The sequence below is a fragment of the Mesoplodon bidens genome, assembly GCF_964165515.1.
Source record: "Mesoplodon bidens genome assembly, chromosome: 1".
NCBI classification, from domain to species: Eukaryota; Metazoa; Chordata; class Mammalia; order Artiodactyla; family Ziphiidae; genus Mesoplodon; species Mesoplodon bidens.
Window position 1 is genome coordinate 183,983,475 of NC_138176.1, and position 16,253 is coordinate 183,999,727.

The 16,253-nt window shown below is 48.9% G+C and overlaps 1 protein-coding gene across 5 annotated transcripts in view; it reads left to right on the forward strand.

The window, feature by feature from the left end:
• The window catches only part of SHROOM3 (shroom family member 3), a gene marked incomplete at its 5' end in the record, with an annotated part of 316,716 nt that overhangs the window by 268,196 nt on the left and 32,267 nt on the right, over positions 1 to 16,253 (forward strand). For all 5 annotated transcript variants that reach the window (XM_081248837.1, XM_081248839.1, XM_081248838.1 and 2 more), the window contains 2 exons: positions 4,084 to 4,215; positions 11,168 to 14,324. In XM_081248837.1, coding sequence (XP_081104963.1) covers positions 4,084 to 4,215; positions 11,168 to 14,324 — 3,289 coding nt within the window. The remainder of the gene's footprint in view (positions 1 to 4,083; positions 4,216 to 11,167; positions 14,325 to 16,253) is intronic.

Sequence of the window (16,253 nt, forward strand, 5' to 3'; positions counted from 1 at the left end):
CTGCTCTTTATTCAGGCTACACTGATTTACACACCCATCCTGCTCCAGCAAGGTCTGAGAGTTGGTGGGCTATATTTTGGTCATCTTTTTCATTGTTCTTTTTCCTCATTTCATCACTTAATTGTACGTATTGGAAGAATCTTATAAAACAAAGATTTCTCTCTGAAACCTCCCAACATATGTTCTGCATCCAAAAGAAAGGGATATGTTTTTCAGAGCCTACTGATTTGCTTGTTTCACAAGCACCCTGTTCTTAATGTATCGATATTACACCTGGGATGAAATCTTCCCCCTACCCCAGGACAAAGAGTTAACCTCTGCAATCTACTCCGGAGAAGCAGCTCCCCAAGTTGGGTGTCCTGTCTTGGCATTGCAAGTCTTGGGCACTTAATTTATCTTTACTGTAAGAATTATTTCTTTATGATTTATTATTTATTAGAGTAATACTTCATTTGGTCTCCCCACCAGAATGTAAGCTCCTTAAGGGCAGAGACCATATCTTAGTTATTAAATCTTTTAAGTATCTCTCATCAGTTTCAACTCTTCAGTCCTCATTTCTCGTGCCCCTTGAGCCCCATCCACCACGTCAAGCCCCTCACTTTCCCCTCTTTGGGCTTCCTAGTGAAGATAGAGGACAATGGGTGTGAAGTCCTTCCAGCTGTCCCCCCACCCACTCCGTTTCATATGAGCATCAACATCTTAGCTCCTCCTTTCTTCTCATTTACTTCAGTGGACCTGCCTTTACACCTACATCAGGTCGTGCCCTCCACGTGTGCTCTAGAATCCCATCCTTGCCTACTTCCTCATGAGTCTTACGTAGCGTCAACCTCTCCTCATCCTGTGTCTTGGGCTATGCCTGTGTGCGCTCCCTGTCTCATACAGATTTGCTCATACTTCTCATTATTTAAAACAAAGCAGCAAGAACAAATCCTTTTCACTCCCTGGCCCCCTCTAGCCTCCTAGCTACCACCTTCTTTCTCCCCTTTAGAGCCAAGGTCTTGAAAGAATTATCTGCCCTTGCTGTCTCCATTTTATCTCTCATTCGCCTCTTACCCCATCCTAATCAGACCTCTGCCCCTGTCATTCCATTGCAAAGACTCATCAGTCATCAAATCCAGTGGACGTGCATCTACACTCACCACATCACACTCACCTCTCGATAGCAGTTGGAATGACTGACAGTTCCTCCCCTCGTTCTCCCCGCTAGGATGCTGTGAAACTCCCATACTCTCTGTTGGACTCTCCCCAACCCCGTTCCACCCCCAAACTGTGATAGTTCTCGGAGGCCCATCCTGAAAGCACTTCCTTTCTGTCTCCTATGCACTCTGCCCAAGCAGCTTGTTGTTTCTCAGAGGACATGTGTTTTGTGCCTCCTCAATGGGTATGTGCAGCCCAGACTCCAGTCCTGTGGGCCCCACTGCTTCCTGTCCACCACTGCAGTCCCAGAGGTCCCTCACATTGCACACCCCAAGTGAGCCATCCGCCTCCCCGCTCTGTTTCCCTCCTTCCTCCCTCCGCTCCCGTCCCTCCATCCCATAGTTCTTACCATTCTAGTTCAAGCTACAAACATGAAGACCGTCCTTCCTCCTTGACTATACTCTCTTCTACACCAACCACATCCAAGCGCTCACTAGGCTGGGAATTTCGCCTCCTCGGTGGTTCTTAGATCTGTCATCCCTTTAAGTTCACTGCCCCTGCCTTAGTGCCGGGTCTTTATTATCTCTTACCCTGGCCAATACGATAGCCTCCGATCTTGTCTCTCTCAAATTTATTCTCATTATTGGCAATATCTTCCTGAAACTCAAATTTGAACATGGCCCTCCTTGGCTAAGGTTCTTCGGTGGCCTCCAAACCCATAGGATACTATTCACACCCTTCAGTGAGATCTGGACCCTCCTAGCTCTTCACCTTCATCTGCTGCCTTCCTCTCTCATCATCTCCTCTCCACCTACTTAAGTTGCTTGTACCGTGTTCTTCTGCATTTCCAGGCATTTGTGATGCTGTTTCTTCTACGTGGATGTCCTTCTCTTTCATTTCCCGCCATCTGGAGAAATCTTTCATGGTTTCGTGTTTTCGGTGACTGCCTCTTCTGAGTTCACTGAGCACCTTGTACAGCTCTCGATTACGGAACCCATCTCAGTGTCTTAATAGCGGTTTACTTGGCTGTCTCTTCTACTGTACTGTGAATTATTTGGGTCTAGTGTTACTTTGTTCTTCTTTGGATCCCCAGTGCCAGCATAGTGGCTGCCATGTAGAAAGTCTCTATGGATGCCTTTGAATGAATGGGAAGGAAATTGAAGAAAGGTCTGGATAGCTTACATTTAAAAGGGAGCCTTGCTATTGTTTTTCTGTTTGTTTGTTTGCGGTACACGGGCCTCTCACTGTTGTGGCCTCTCCCATTGTGGAGCACAGGCTCCGGATGCGCAGGCTTAGCGGCCATGGCTCACGGGCCCAGCCGCTCCGTGGCATGTGGGATCTTCCCAGACCGGGGCATGAACCCGTGTCCCCTGCATCGGCAGGTGGACTCTCAACCACTGCGCCACCAGGGAAGCCCCCCAGCCACTCTCTCTTGACTCTGACCTTCTATAGTAGTGTAATCCTCCTTACCAAATTCATCCATCCTTCAGTATTGCAGTCTGAAGAACACCCACTTTTCCCCTTTGGCTTTGTCAGTTCTTTGTGTTATAAGGGCAGGATGTTTAAAGGTGAAGTCATTGACTTGCAAAATGAGAAACTGTTTTGGAGAGCATCTTGTTGTTTATACTCCGCAGATCAGAGTGTTAACACCAAGGTAGCTGGTAGTTTTTATGTAGTTCTTACCAAGATATTAAAATAATAGCATTTATCCAGCATCAGGATATCACAGAGAACTTCAAAATCCCCAGGAAGTCCCTTGGGAGGTGGGCAGGAATTATTGCTCCCATATTTATATATGGATAAGTAGTGCAAAGAAAGACCAAGGCAACTCCATGTGCCTTAAATTAATAAAGCATGAAATGTTAACATGTAGGAAAGCTAGGTGAAGGTTATGTGGGATTTTTTCCAGCTTTATTGAGATATAATTGGTACATAACACTGCAAGTTTAAGGTGTAGAACATCTTGATTTGATACATTTATAAATTGCAAAATGATTACCACCACTGTATTAGATGCCAGCTGCATCCAGTCACATAGTTACCATTTCTGTCTTGGCTGGTGAGAACATTTAAAATCTGTTCCTTTAGCAACATCCAAGTATGTATATGATACGGAATTAGCTATAATCACCATGCTGTACATTAGATCCCCGGAACTCGTTAATCTTTATAACTTGAAGTTTGTACCCTTTGACTAAAATCTCCCCATTTTCTCCACCCCCTCAACCCCTGATAACCACCACTCTACTCTGTTTTTCTGAGTTTGTCCTTTTTAGATGCTACATAGAAGTGAAATTATTCAGTATTTGTCTTTCTCTGTCTGGCTTATTTCACTTAGCATAATGCATCCAAGTTGTTGCAAATGGCACGATTCCCTTCTTTCCCATGGCTGAATAATATTCCATTGTATGTATACATGGCATCTTCTTTATCCATTCATCCACTGACACTTCGGTTGTTTCTATATCTTGGCTATTGTGAGTAATGCTGCAATGAACATGGGAGTGCAGATATATCTTTAAGATCCTGATTTCAGTTTCTTTGGATATATGCCCAGAAGTAGGATCGCTAGATCATACTGTTAGTTCTATTTTTAATTTTTTTAAGGAAACTCCATACTGTTTTCCATAGTGGCTGTACCAGTTTGCACTCTCACCAACAGTGCACTAGGGTTTATTCAGAAATTCTTTAAACTAAGTTTGCAATATTTTTATGTAACTGAAATCATGTCAGAATGAAAAGGAAAATACACATATGAATAAAGCAGAAAAAAATGATGGTTACTAAGAGAAATGAGCAGTAAGATCCATTTTCCAGTATTTACTTGATTGTTTTCCATCTCTGAGGATACAGCAGCCTCTGCTTCCAAGTCCATAAATCTCATTGGTGAAGAGGTCAGCTGAGATTGCTCCTAACGCTGGGGGTCCCTCTCCTGTGTCTCCCCAGGCGCAGTGAACCTGCGGGCCGACCTCATTCTTGGCATTCAACCAAATTTGGGGAGAACCAACCCGATGCCAGCATGATGCAGATATCTCAGGGCACGATTGGCACTCCTTGGCCCCAGAGCTACCATTCCAGGTAAGTGGCCACAGCTGAGACCCAGGGGCTTCTTACTTTCAAATGTCCCGTTCCCAGAAAAGATTGTTTTCTTATACTTATCTTGAGTACTAAGTCTCTCTACCCACTATCCTCATCCTCTTAAAACCCCTAATGTGTGTACGAGTCATCTTCATATCCTGGGCTAGACTGGCATGAAGAGAGGACAGGAGTATTTTGAACACTGACTGCTCACTTGAGATATTTATGGGGCCTATTGATTCTCAGTCAGACATTTCTCAATCACACGTGATAGCACTATACTAGAAAAACTGACAACTCCCTCCCTCAGTGCTTAGTGTGCTTTCTTCAAATATGTATCTGGTTTTTTAAATTAATTTTTATTGGAGTATAGTTGCTTTACAATGTTGTGTTAGTTTCTGCTGTACAGCAAAGTGAATCAGTTCTACGTATATACATATCCCCTTTTTTTTGGATTTCCTTCCCATTAAGGTCACCACAGAGCATTGAGTAGAGTTTCCTGTGCTATTCAGTAGGTTCTCATTAGTTATCTATTTTATACATAGTATCAATAGTGTATATATGTCAATCCCCATCTCCCAATTCCTCCCACCCCACCCCCTTCCTCCTTGGTCTACATATGTTTGTTCTCTATGTCTGTGTCTATTTCTGCTTTGCAGGTAAGATCATCTATACCATTTTTTTAGATTCCACATATATGCATTAGTATACGGTATTTGTTTTTCTCTTTCTGACTTACTTCACTCTGTATGACAGTCTCTGAGTCCATCCACGTCTCTACAAATGACCCAATTTTGTTCCTTTTTATGGCTGAGTAATATTCTACTGTATATATGTACCACATCTTCTTTATCCATTCCTCTGTATCTGATTTTTATCTGAATGATTTTATTCAGTATTTGAACTCCCCAGTTGGTTTTTCTCCTTCTGTTAAAGCCAGTTATCCAGCTTAGCTCCAATCGAAACAGTTAACACACCGAGGACCGCTCAATGTATACATCACCTCATGTGGTCCTTCCTGTACACCCTTGAAACAGGTACAGTGTTCTTAACTCCATTTCGCAGGACAGGACATTGAAGCTGGAAAGATGGCTTTGTCCAAGGTCAAACATCTGATCAGTACCCAAGTCAAGACTCAAATCCAAGCTAGGTTTCAAAGCCGTTGCATGTAATCTCCTGTACTTCCTCTACACTAGTTATACTAGTTATTCTTCCTCTGCTTTTCTCGTCACTCTATCAGTCAAGGTCCAGTCAGAGAAAAGCAGAGCCATCACGGTTGTTACAGGAGAAGGGATTTATTCTAGTCATCAGACCTTACACAAGTGAAAGGGACTGGGGAGAAGGGAGCCAAGCCTGACCACCTACTTAGTTCTTTATATTAAAGGACTAAGTCAGGACGCCCCTACATTTACTACAGACTTGGAGCCGTGCAAATCGGAATCCATCTTCTGATCCCAGGGAGGCAGGCTCTGTCACTTAGCACTTTTTTGGAAGTACTTGGATATATAGGTTATGGTGGGGAGGTAGGAAAGTCAAGGTAATATGGGTCCCACATACAAATGAGATGCAAGTGCTTGTCTGTATCAGGGAGTGGAGGATGTTTCTGGAAGGATGACTCAACTACCAGGCGGTGGGTATGCATTGGGCGAGGACTCAGAACCCCTAACACTCATGTCTGGTCAAATCAAGGGCCAAATCCTAGAGCTCTGACTGGTGGGCAGGGCTCCCAGCAGGTGAGGATACCTTCCTGGTTACCCTCCTTGTTACAGACACTCCTCTCCCTTGCCCGTGCCCCTCCCAGTAACCCCGAAAGACTTTCTTCTCACCACCTGAGCCATGTGTGCTCTGGGAACAGAGCTGGTAGCAGTGCCCACGCCCCGTGCAGACACAGCGCTTTTGCCCTGTGGGCACAGCCGTACTGCAGGCCTTTAGAAGGTCAGGTGCAGGGGCCTAACAGTGTGAAGGAAGGACAGCTCGATGGTGAGCTGCTTGGGCTTTTAAGTGAGACCTCGGTGTAAATCTCCACTTCACCGCCTACTGCATGAGCTTGAGCAAATCACTTCACCTCTTTGATCTTGGTTTCCTTGTCTGTAAAATGAAATTCATAATACAGATCTCATTGGCTCGTGGTGAGGATTAAGCAAAATAACATATGCAAAACATTTAGTGTAGTTCCTGAAACATAGTGAGCACTCAGTAACTATGAAAACTAATTACAACAGTTAGGCTGAAGACTTGTCAGAGGTACAGTGAAACCTAGTAATGGACTAGGTTAATGGCATAAACCGGCACACGCTTATAAAATGCAGGAGTGTGTTAACAGGGTACCCCTAAACAGTGGGGCCCTTCGGAGCCTCCTAACCGCTAGCCTTAGGAGTCCCTAAACCTGAAGTCGTACTGCGACCTAAAATACAAGCTTGTCCAAAGGCAGCAATAAGACGACTGCAATCAGTGCTTAGAATAAGTGCTTGCAGTAACTATGGTGAGCTCCAAGAGGCCTCAGGAGAAAGATGGTGTTGGCATCAGACGTGCAATATTCTGAAGGTTCTGCTTCTCTACCTGCTGTTTCCTCCTCATCCCAACCTCCAGAGGCAGGTGGATCTTGTACTGTACCTACCAGTCTGCCCTCTAATTCAAGCTTCAGGACAGCCTCCCGCTGACACAATGACCGTCAGCACAAAAGCTCTGTGGAGGAAGAGAGAGGGAGAAAGGGAAGCTTGGGTTACCCAGCTCCTACTGCAGCCCAGAGCATCCTGTGGTCTGTTCATTCCGTGCCTCGGGCTTGCAGCTCTGAGTTCTGCTCAGAGGGTCAGCCCTTGGCAGCTGTAGACGGAGAAGCTCTCCTGGCACGTTTCTGAGGAACACAGTGGCATCTAGTGGTCTGGTGGGCGGCATCCCTCTGACAGCCTTCTGACAGTTCCAGAAACCAGGAATATTACTTAGTCTCAGTCCTAAATGTGTGGCTCTGCTTCTCGTTAAGAAGCAGGAGAAAGAGGGAGCTCTAGGGCTGGGGAAAGGCAGGAGTGAGGAGAGAGGGAGAGAGAAGTTCAGAGAGACTGGAGACATGTAATTTTCACTGCCTGCAAGCTGGCTTGGATCTGGAATTCCACCAAAACTGTATTTCAGCCTCCTCCTGTCAGATCCTTGTCACTGCCTTTTTGCCGTCATACAGAAATCTCACAATGGTCCTAAAGTATTAGGACTTCTAAAGCCCTATGTACTTTAGAAGAAGCCTTGAAAGGTCGTGTAGTCTGGTCCCCTCCTCTAAGAGGCTGAAATAACAGTATCAAAACTCTAAAGAACCAGTATGTGTTCACTGATTCACTCCTTCAGCAAATATGTGTGGAATACCCACTACGTCTCAGCTGATTTCTGATTATTGAGGGTACAAGACTGAATGAGACATAAAAAGCCCGCAGCCTGCTGTATGTGTTTCCCCAGGTGTGTTCCATGGAATAATAATAATCCATTAGATACTCCTTGGGAAAAAGTTTCTAGGGTCACATAAGTTTAGAAAACACTGCTTAGTATATTTTCCTTTAAGAACATCACATGAGCAAGTTTATTAAGGACTCAGGAGTCTTAAAGTAATTACAATTATTTAAGTCATCTAGCCCAGTATTTTCCAAACATATTTGGTCACCTAAGCAATTAATATTCTGGGAGTACGCTTTAGGAAATGTTTGCATACACTTGTGCTTTTTTTTTTTTTTTTTTTGCGGTACACGAGCCTCTCACCATTGTGGCCTTTCCCGTTGCGGAGCACAGGCTCCGGACGCGCAGGCTCAGCGGCCATGGCTCACGGGCCCAGCCGCTCCGCGGCATGTGGGATCTTCCCGGACCGGGGCACGAACCCGTGTCCCCTGCATCGGCAGGCGGACTCTCAACCACTGCGCCACCAGGGAAGCCCTACACTTGTGCTTTTTGCTGTGGTTTAAGTATTTAGAAAATATTAATACTTTCAAACAGAGGTGATGTGATGTCAAGTAGTGGTAAGTGCCATGAAGAAAGTAAAGCAGAGTAACAGGCAGTAAGGACAGAAGAGGTGCTTTTTACTGAGTAGCAGGAAGTCTTCTCTGATGCAGAGACTTGAGTAAGGGGAAGAGATTGCCCCAGGTGAAGAGCATTCGTTTTTTGTGGGAACAGCGAGTACAAAGGCCGTGAGACCCTGACGTGGGAATGTATTTCATGGGTTATTTATTTATTTATTTATCTGTCTGTCTGTCTGTCTATTTATTTATTTATTTATGGCTGCGTTGGGTCTTCATTGCTGCACACGGGCTTTCTCTAGTTGCAGCGAGCGGGGGCTACTCTTCGTTGCGGTGCGCGGGCTTCTCACTGCAGTGGCTTCTCTTGTTGCAGCGCATGGGCTCTAGGCACGCGGGCTTCAGTAGTTGTGGCTCGCAGGCTGTAGAGCGCAGGCTCAGTAGTCGTGGCGCGTGGGCTTAGTTGCTCCGCGGCATGTGGGATCTTCCCGGACCAGGGCTCGAACCCGTGTCCCCTGCATTGGCAGGTGGATTCTTAACCACTGCGCCACCAGGGAAGTCCTATTTCATGGGTTTGAGGTGCTGTAAGTTGGCCATTATGCCAGAGTGCGGTGAGCAAGACGGAGGACGGTAGAAAATGAGGTAGGAGAAGTTGTCAGACCACAGTAAGAACTCTGACACACTTGATGCACTCATCTTAAGAGTAAGTCTGTCTCTGTGTTGGCTGCAACTTTTGCAGGGCTTGAAGACCTTCATGCCAAGTTCTTCTCAACCATCATTAAGAGTACCCCATCTTGGAAGCAGGAATGGCCAGGGTAGTCAGAATGACTGCTTCCAGAACACGGTAGAAGAACTTGTTCCTAGAGGGTGATGTCAGGGCACTCCATGTCATGGCATGGCATAGGTCACTTGGTCTTAGTTCCCAGTCGGCTTGGGAATGGGAATTCAGCAGGGACATAGCCCTCCCTGAGTAGCAGGGAGAGCACTTCTGGTCCTCATGTGATGCATTCCATCTGAGGAATGGTGGGTTAAGTTTCCCTTGGCTACAGGATGGAACCCACTCTACCCTTGCTCTGCCTGGCTAGAGATTTACCAGTGATTTCATATTTCTAGATACCATCTGTATTTTGAGATATGTTGGTGGTGGCATTTCCTTCCACTCAACAGTGTTACAGTAAAGCCATCGGTTTATTCACTTTGATTTTTTTTGCATGCTCCTAAATTAGATTTGAATTGCCCTTTTAGTGAAAGACTGCTAAAATTCTTAGCAGTTGGGAGGAGGATTAAGTAGTGTCTACCACCTGCATGGAATTGATGAGCAAAACAGCCCTTGTGGGGTCTACTGCTTCCATGTGCCCTCAGAGTATTAGCTCTGAATCTTCTGTTAGAGGAGCTAAAGGGAAGTACAAGCGGGTCATATGGGATTATCCTCAACTGAGCCGTGTCATGTGCATTTTCATCACAGCCTCTTCATTTAGAGGAGAGTGGGAGTAAAAACTGGCAGTGACATATACCATGCCACTGGGTGCCAGGACTGACTTCCCTAATCTGGTTGGCTCAGGAGCTGTTCCCTTCCTTTCTCCCTTGAATTTATACCTGTCCCTCCCAAAGCAGGATGCTCCATTCAGTAAGTTCACTTCCCTTGATAGAGAAAATTATTCTTAGGGTGAGTTGCTGAAAATGTAGTCTTCTTTTCCTTGAATTCCAGCGCCAGTTTTGACTCAGCAGGTGATCCTTCTATAGTCTCTTCCCATATACTCTGGAGACAGTCCAGCCACAAAGCATTATCGCATACTCGGCCATTAAGACACCATATTTACTTACATGAGATCTAGAAATATAATAATAGCTCCATGAATTTTAATAGTGTTTAAAGGCCTATTCATTTTAAAATGGAAAACCTCAGGCAAGAACTCTTAGTACTTCTTTTCTCTTCTTTGGAGAATAGTGAGTCACAAATGTTTGAACTATTGAGACTGCTGTTTGATTTTTGAGCTACTTACTCCTTCCTATGTCCATGTCCTCTCTCCCCCAACATGCTGGGGTGAAGTATATTTTGATTTTATAATTAAAGCTAATTATAAGTAATTCTGTCTTAGGGCAACTTTCTGGGGTGTATGATGCCAGGAGTGAGAGTCACTCCCCCTCCCCCAAGCAGGCTCTGAAAATCACCTGGACGAGCTCGTGAAGGAGGTCTTACCCTCCAGTGTATGAGGCTTTGCCCAGACTCTGGGAAGCGGTCCGTGGGTGACTGGCTCCCAGCACCCAAGAGCCTCCTATGATTAAAGCTTCTTATCCAGCCTGCCTCTCCTTCTCTCTCATCCTCTTTTTCTAGCTCTATAATATTCTCTCAGTATTTCTCTCTTTCAGTTTTGTGTTTGGCTCTCTCCCCCACAAACAAACTGTCTCTTGTACAGTTGAGATTCCAGGAAGATTGCCAGGGAGTAGCCCTCCAATTCCATAAAAAGGAAAGATATTAACTAAAACCGTGGACATGTGCAGAGTCTCCCTCACCCATTCACGTGCCTGGTCTCTTACTAAGCTTTCCCCTTCTCCCCACAGACGCCCCAAGAGACATAAAATGTCAGTCTCCATCACTCTTCTTCCTCTTTCCTCGCCCACCTCTCTCATTTCTTGGCATGTGCAGAATGTCACTTCCGGCATGGAGCACATCCCATCAGTGTGCCGCCCGTGTCCAGGGGCCGCGTGGCTTCCTCGTGCTCCCCGCTTCTCCCTCGGCGAGCCTGGGTGATTGATGAGTGGCATGTAGGTTGCAGCGTTGGGCAGTTACTCCTAGTGACGACACGTAGGGAGGCTGAGCAAGGCCCAAATATGGCCCTTTCCCCCCACCCTTCCAGAAACCAAACATCTTTCCCAAGGGTGCGTTTATAGGCTGGGTCCCGTGCCTGTAAGCCTGCTGAATGATACGGACTCCCTGCTGACTGCGCTGCCGCCCTTTCTTCCAGCTCCTCTACCAGGGACCTCTCCGGCTATGACCGTGCTTATCTGAGGCGGAGCCCCGACCGGTGCAGCTCCCAGGGGAGCACGGACAGCCTGGAGCCCAGCGGGGGATGCCCGCCCTGCCACCCTCTCTCCCCGGCCAAGTCTACCAGCAGCATTGAGCAGCTTGGCCACCTCCATAACAAGAGAGACTCGGCTTACAGCTCCTTCTCCGCCAGTTCTAGCATCCTCGAATATCCGGCCCCTGGCATCTCTGGCCGGGAGCGTTCAGGCTCCGTGGACACCACTTCTGCTCGAGGTGGCCTCCTAGAAGGGATGAGGCAGGCAGACATTCGCTATGTTAAGACGGTCTATGATCCCCGGAGGGGGGTCTCAGCAGAGTATGAGGTGAACTCTTCAGGCCTGCTCCTGCAAGGTAAGGAGGCCCGAGCATTGGCAGATGGTCGGGGCTATGAGAAATGGCCTGGTGTTCCTCGGGGCAAGGAAGCGGCACCCCCCTCCTGGAGCCAGCACTGCCCCAGCTCCTTGGAGACCACCTCGGACAACTTGCCTCCTAAAGTGGGTGTGCCCCTGCCCCCGGCTCGGAGTGACAGTTATGCGGCCTTCCGGCAGCGAGAACGGCCTGGCTCCTGGTCTAGCCTTGATCAGAAACGGTTCTGCCGGCCTCAGGCAAACTCTGCAGGCACCCTGAAATCTCCCTTCATAGAGGAACAGCTGCATACTGTGCTGGAGAAGAGTCCAGAAAACAGCCCCCCAGTGAAGCCCAAGCATAATTACACCCAGAAGGCCCAACCTGGCCAACCTCTGCTGCCGACTGGCATCTACCCAGTACCTTCCCTGGAGCCACACTTTGCCCAGGTGCCCCGGCCTTCCGTGAGTGGTAACGGCACCCTCTACCCTGCGCTGGCCAAGGAGGGCGGGTATCCAGCTCCGCAGGGAGCTTGCGACAAGACGGCCCCCCTTGATGAGAATGGGAACCAAAGTGGATCTAGCAGGCCTGGCTTTGCCTTCTGCCAGCCCCTAGAACATGATTCAGTGTCCCCAGGAGAGAGGAAACCTGAAGTTTCGGCCAAATGTGTCCCCTACAAAGTCCATTTCCTCTCAGTGCCTGAAAACGAGGAGGAGACCTCCCTGAAGAGACTTCTCACACCTCTCCAAGGCGACAGCCCACATCCCAGTGAGAGAAAGAGCACCCAGGGCAACAAATATTCTAATTACCACAGCCTCCAATCCCCTCCGGCTCAGGCCTGGCAAGTGGGTGAAGACAAGAGATCTTTCCTGCCCTCAGAGCCTTGGGAGGGTGATTTCCATGAAGACCACAATGCCAACCTCCGGCGGAGGCTCGAGAGAGGCAGCCTGGGCCAGAGCATGCCAAGCAACTTCGGCAAGACCACATCTGCCTTCTCCTCCCTCCAAAACATTCCTGAGAGTCTAAGAAGGCAAAGCAGCCTGGATCTAGGAGGGGGAGCCCAGGAGATCTACCTGGAAGGCACGTCCACCTGTGCAGTCAGCACCAAGGCAGAGGACTCTGGAAGGACTGTTGTTCCTGATCACAGGAGCCAGCTGGACAGGTCAGTTTCCTATCCCAGGCCTGAGGGGAGAACCAGTGCCTTGGCTTCATTCCACAGTTCAGACCCAAGGTATGAAGAGCTGCCCTCCCCACCCCCGCAGGAGACATCCAGTCTGGGCCGAAGGAGGCTCAGCTCCAGCAGCGCCTTGGCTCTGCAGGGCTTCCAGTATGGGAAGCCCCACTGCTCGGTGCTGGAGAAGGTTTCCAAGATCGAGCAACGAGAGCAAGGGAGCCAGAGACCCCCGAGTGCGGGCAGCTCTAGTTACGGTTATAACCACAGGCCCAGCAGGACACTCCCAACTTCTAATACTTTGGGGAATGACTTGGAGGAGACAAAGGCCCATATCCGTTTTTCCGAATCCACTGAACCCCTAGGCAATGGGGAGCCGCACTGCAAAACCGGGGAGCCGAAGCCGGAAGAGGTTTCCTGGCAGCTGTGTGGTCAGCAGCCGAGGCGGGACGCTCGCCTGCTCCGCAGTCAGAGCACCTTCCAGCTCTTCAGCGAGGCCGAGAAGGAGGCCGTGTGGCCCGATGACCGGCCCCGCACGCCAGGGTCGCCCGTGCAGGATGCCCCCTTCAGCCGCGCCTACCGCAACAGCATCAAGGATGCGCAGTCCCGCGTCCTGGGCGCCACCTCCTTTCGACGCCGGGACCTCGAGCCGGGGACGCCCACAGCTGCCAGGCCCTTTAGGCTGCGACCCGCCTCGGCCCACGTGGGGCTGCGGAGCCCGGAGGCGCCGGCTTCCGCCTCCCCGCACACCCCGCGCGAGCGGCACAGCGTGACCCCGGCTGAGGGCGACCCTGCCCGGCCCGCGCCCCCCGCCGCCCGGAGGGGGCCGCGCAGGCACCTGACCCCCGAGCAGAAGAAGCGCTCGTACTCGGAGCCCGAGAAGATGCACGAGGTGGGAGTCTCGGAGGAGGCCGAGCCGGCGCTCCCAGGCCCGCCAAGGAAGGGACCTCAGTTCGCGGAGAGCTCGGTGGCTGACCGGCGCCGCATCTTCGAACGAGACGGCAGGGCCTGCTCCACCCTCAGCCTGTCGGGACCTGAGCTGAAGCAGTTCCAGCAGAGCGCACTGGCCGACTACATTCAGCGCAAGACCGGCAAGCGGCCCGCTGCCGCCGGTTGTGGCCTCCAGGAGCCTGGGCCGCTGCGGGAGCGCGCCCAGAGCGCCTACCTCCAGGCCGCGCCCGAGGGCCCCGGCCTCGCAGCGGCCTCCAGTCTCTCCTCTCTGCGGGAGCCCAGCCTGCCGCCCCGCAGGGAGGCCGCCCTCCAGCCGGCCACCGCGGAAGCGGGTGGCGGGGAGCTGCCACGGACCCCCCGAGATCGCAGCAGCTCCTTTGCCGGCGGCCGCCACCTCGGGGAACGGCGCCGCGGAGACCAAGCCCCGAGAGAACTGCTCGGTGGAGCTAACGGCGGTCCAAAGGGCCCCCAGAGGCTGGACAGGACCCCTGGGGAGCCCTCCCCGTGGGGGTCCGCGGCCGGGAGGTCCGGGAAGTCCATGTCGGCCGAGGACCTGCTGGAGCGCTCAGGCGTCCAGGCCGTCCCTGTCCACATGAGGTCACGGTCATCTCCCACCGCTGACAAGCGCCAGGTATGTGCAGCCAGCGGGTCCTAGCACTGCCTCTTGCACCCTGGAAGCCTTAGTGCGGCTTCTCTAACCCCTCCTCTCCTCTTCGTTTTCCTTTTACACGCAAGAGAGTAGCATTCGTTTTCATAAGGTGCTTTGTCAGTGCCCCTGTCTGATGAGATCATTACAGAGATACAGATATATAATACATAGATATCGATACAGTTGTGTAGATATCTTATGTAGATACATGTATCGTATACCGATATAGATATCTATACATATATATGTGTGTGTATCAATGGATATAGATGTATATGTGTACACACACACACAGTAGGCCTCGTATTCCTGGTTCTGCACTGGAATGGAAAATATTGGGAAAATTCCAGAAAGTTCCAAAGAGCAAAATTTGAATTTGCCAGTGCACCAGCAACTATTTACATAGTATTTAGATTGTAAGTAGAGATGATTTAAAGTATACAGGAGGATGTGTGTAGGTTATATGCAAATACTATGCCATTTTATCAGTATAGAGCATCAGGTGGATTTTGGTATCCGTCCCTGGGGGTCCTGGAGCCAATTCCCTGGGGGTACTGGGAGACAAGTGTATATACTATATATACACACATACATATATAGTATGTATGTATTATGTAGTATATACATATATATAATAACTTCATTTTAGTGTCACCCACTTCTCAGTGTAAGAATTAGATTAGGAAAATTTAGGGGTTATCTTTTTTCTTTGTTTTGGGGTTTTTTTTGCGTTTTGTTTTTTTGTTTGTTTTGCTTCTTTTCTCTCTTTTTTTTTTTTTTTTTTTTTTTTTTGTGGTACGCGGGCCTCTCACTGTTGTGGCCTCTCCCGCTGCGGAGCACAGGCTCCGGACGCGCAGGCCCAGCGGCCATGGCTCACGGGCCCAGCCTCTCCGCGGCATGTGGGATCCTCCCGGACCGGGGCCCGAACCCGCATCCCCCGCATCGGCAGGCGGACTCTCAACCACCGCGCCACCAGGGAAGCCCTCTTTTCTCTTTTTTTAAGTTCATGCAGTAGAGGCTATGTCTCAGTATTTTAAAGACGTTAGCTTCCTACCTTCTTTGTTTCTATTGGACTTCTGCATTTACAAAATAAGTATAGTTATTGACTTTGATAATTGTTGGTTATTGAGCTCCAGGCCCTCAACTAAGTATGCTTTTATGTTTATTACCTCATTAATGCTCAAAATAATCCTATGTGGTGGAGTATATTATCCATATCAAATCCATGTCTCTCTGTCTCTTTCTGTGTACTATCGTGGTGAGATAGGAGAATGTCAGACTTTCCAATTCTCTCATAAAGTCTCCAGACTATGAAAAGATCACGAGGTGCTTTCCACTGGAAATTTTAGGCGGAGCTAGGAGTAAACTCCGAGCACTCTGACTCCAGGAGTCTATTAATTCCCCTAATTCTTAGCCCATCCTCAAGCTCCACGTGCACTGCAGGTCGATGTCCTGCCTCATGGTTCCCTTCCCAGGTAAGAAGATGTGAGGAATTCACATATATGTTACCACAGGGTAGAATACCCCTCCATTGTCCCTTCTCAGATTCTATTTTCCCCAGCAGAGAATGTAATCATTCAGCAAGCATTTGTAGAGCATATGTTTTACGAAAAGGACTGCTTATAGGTTTAAAGGAAACGTAAAGGAAAATAAGGGTCTTGCCTTCCTGGGGTTCACAATTGAGCAAGGACTATGAACTTACGTATAAATAACTAACACGAATAGTGAATGCTTTGGGAGTGGTCATAAATAAGATGCTATGGGAGTGATAGTAATTCTGAGAGGATCTAAGAGAGCATCTCTTGAAGGAGAAGGGATATGAACCAGGCTATAAAGGATGAGCAGGATGTTGACAAAGAGTTGGAGGTTGTGTGGGGGAGGCATCGAGTTGGAGGAAACAGCTTCGGACAA